The 2240-nt window shown below is 57.7% G+C and overlaps 1 protein-coding gene across 1 annotated transcript in view; it reads right to left on the minus strand.

The window, feature by feature from the left end:
• Positions 1-1821: 1821 nt before the first annotated feature.
• POSPLADRAFT_1154166 (hypothetical protein) overlaps positions 1822-2240 on the minus strand; it is a gene marked incomplete at both ends in the record, with an annotated part of 4792 nt that continues 4373 nt past the window's right edge. Inside the window, one exon of the mRNA XM_024486819.1 lies at positions 1822-1864. Coding sequence (XP_024334969.1) covers positions 1822-1864 — 43 coding nt within the window. The remainder of the gene's footprint in view (positions 1865-2240) is intronic.

Consider the following 2240-nt stretch of genomic DNA (forward strand, 5'->3'; position numbering starts at 1 on the left):
AGGTTTGAGCACAGCTCGCCATCGCTTCGGTAAGAATCAGTCGGACGCCCCCAGCTATTAGGTTTTCGCCAGTCGCTTGACCTCAAGTCGCGACAAGATCGGCAATGAGGACGATAACACCGATCAGGTAGTTCTCAAGCCAGAGCGCTTCCGCATCGCCTCTGCCAGGCGCGGTCATGCCTTGGTGACGGCTGATCAGTCACTTCTGAAGCGCATCTGAGAGTGCTCGAAGAAGGATCGGGAGGTGGCCGAGGCACTTGAAAAGGTGCAGGACCTCGGGCCGCCCCGGCTGCAAAGGGGTTTTGAGGAGTGGAATGCCGAACAAGGGCTTCTGCTGTTCCGCGGATGTGTGTACGTCCCAAAGAACGCGGAGCTCCGGCGGGATATAGTCAAAATCCACCACGACTCGCCGATCGCCGGTCATGGCGGCCGTGCCAAAACCCTGGAGCTCGTGTCACGGAACTACTGGTGGCCTGGGATGTCCAAATTTGTCAATGAGTACGTAAGCACCTGCGACGTGTGCAACCGTACCAAGACATTCCCAGCCAAGCCCCAGGGTCCGCTGAAACCGAACGAGATCCCCGAGCGCCCGTGGCAGATCATCACGACCGATATGATCGTTGGCTTGCCGAAGTCTGATGGATTCGACTCGATCCTGGTGACCGCCGACCGCTTCACCAAGCAGGTCCACTTCTCAGCCTGTCATGAGACCCTGACGGCAGAAGGTGCGGCGGATCTGTACATCCGCGATGTGTTCAAGCATCATGGGGCCCCGGCCAAGGTCATATCAGACCGAGGTCCCCAGTTCGCTTCGAAATATCTCCATGCGGTGTACAAGGGTCTGGGAATCGAGCCGGCGCTGTCCACAGCGTTCCACCCTCAGACAGACGGCCAGACTGAGCGCTGGAATCAGGAGATCGAGCAGTACCTGCGCGCTTTCACAAGCCACAGGCAGGATGATTGGGCGAAGCAGTTGCCGCTCGCGGAGTTCGCATTGAACAACCGAGTTCACTCCGCGACCGGGCACTCCCCTTTCTACCTGCATCAAGGGTACAATCCTGAGATCCAAGTGCGGATCAATCCGATGTCTGCGATGCCTGCGGCCGCTGATCGGCTCAAAATCCTGAAGGAGATTCGCGACGATACGCGCTCTGCGCTCGAGCTGTCAGCCGAGCGTATGAAAGTATACTACGACAAGCACGTGCAGGAGGCACCGGTCTTTGCGCCGGGGGACAAGGTCTGGCTTGACGCTCGGAACCTTAAGCTGAAACAGCCGAGCAAGAAGCTCAGTCCCAAGCGCCTCGGACCATATGCCGTGCGACGAAAGCTCGGAGACCTGGATTATGAATTAATCCTGCCAAAATCGGTGCCGGTACACCCGGTGTTCCATGTCTCCCTGCTTAGCAAGTACACGCGTAGCGATATCCCGGGCTGGGAGCCGGAGGAGCCGCCTGCGATTGAGGTTGAAGGCGACGAGGAGTACGAGGTTGAGCGGATCAAGGATTCGAGGATCTTCCGACGTCAGCTGCAGTACCTTGTCAAGTGGAAGGGTTATGACGACTCGCATACGTCATGGGAACCGGCGCGCAATGTTGCTAATGCGCCGGCCCTTATAGCCGACTTCCATCGGAAGAACCCGAACGCCCCTCGCCGCCTCAACGCTGCTGCATTTGGTGGTCTCAACTTTCAGCCAATGCCTTCGCCGCTGACTGAAGCACGCTGCCACTCTGGGTGGGAGATGGGCAAGGGCGCCTCGCATGAGGTCATGCGCCGTTGAGGGGGGGGTAATGTCACGAGTTGGTACGGCGCCTAGCCGTTTTTTCAATTTTTTCCTTTTCGCGGGCTCGAACCCGCGACCTCTGTACTACCTGCCCGATACGGACACATCATTATCTACTGTACGATCAGATTAGATAGGACGGCAGTGCACGGCACAGCTCGGGCCCCGCTGACACAGCCGCTTTGACTCACCGGCCCCCGGGGCCGCGTCGGCATGCTGCGCACAGACCAGCTGCGCACGGACCAACGTGCACAGCCTGCCCTAAATCTTCCCATGTATATAAACCAGCCTCTGCTGCCCTAGGGACCTCAGTTTCGACCTCTTGTCCCTAGGTCAGTAAGCTCTCATTTGTATCCTTTACTTACCTTTACTAACTAATACATTTCTTGTCCCTAGCCTTAGGTTTGAGCACAGCTCGCCATCGCTTCGGTAAGAATCAGTCGGACGCCCCCAGCTATTA

The sequence above is a fragment of the Postia placenta genome (assembly GCF_002117355.1).
Source record: "Postia placenta MAD-698-R-SB12 unplaced genomic scaffold POSPLAscaffold_15, whole genome shotgun sequence".
In the NCBI taxonomy this organism is placed as follows: domain Eukaryota; kingdom Fungi; phylum Basidiomycota; class Agaricomycetes; order Polyporales; family Adustoporiaceae; genus Rhodonia; species Rhodonia placenta.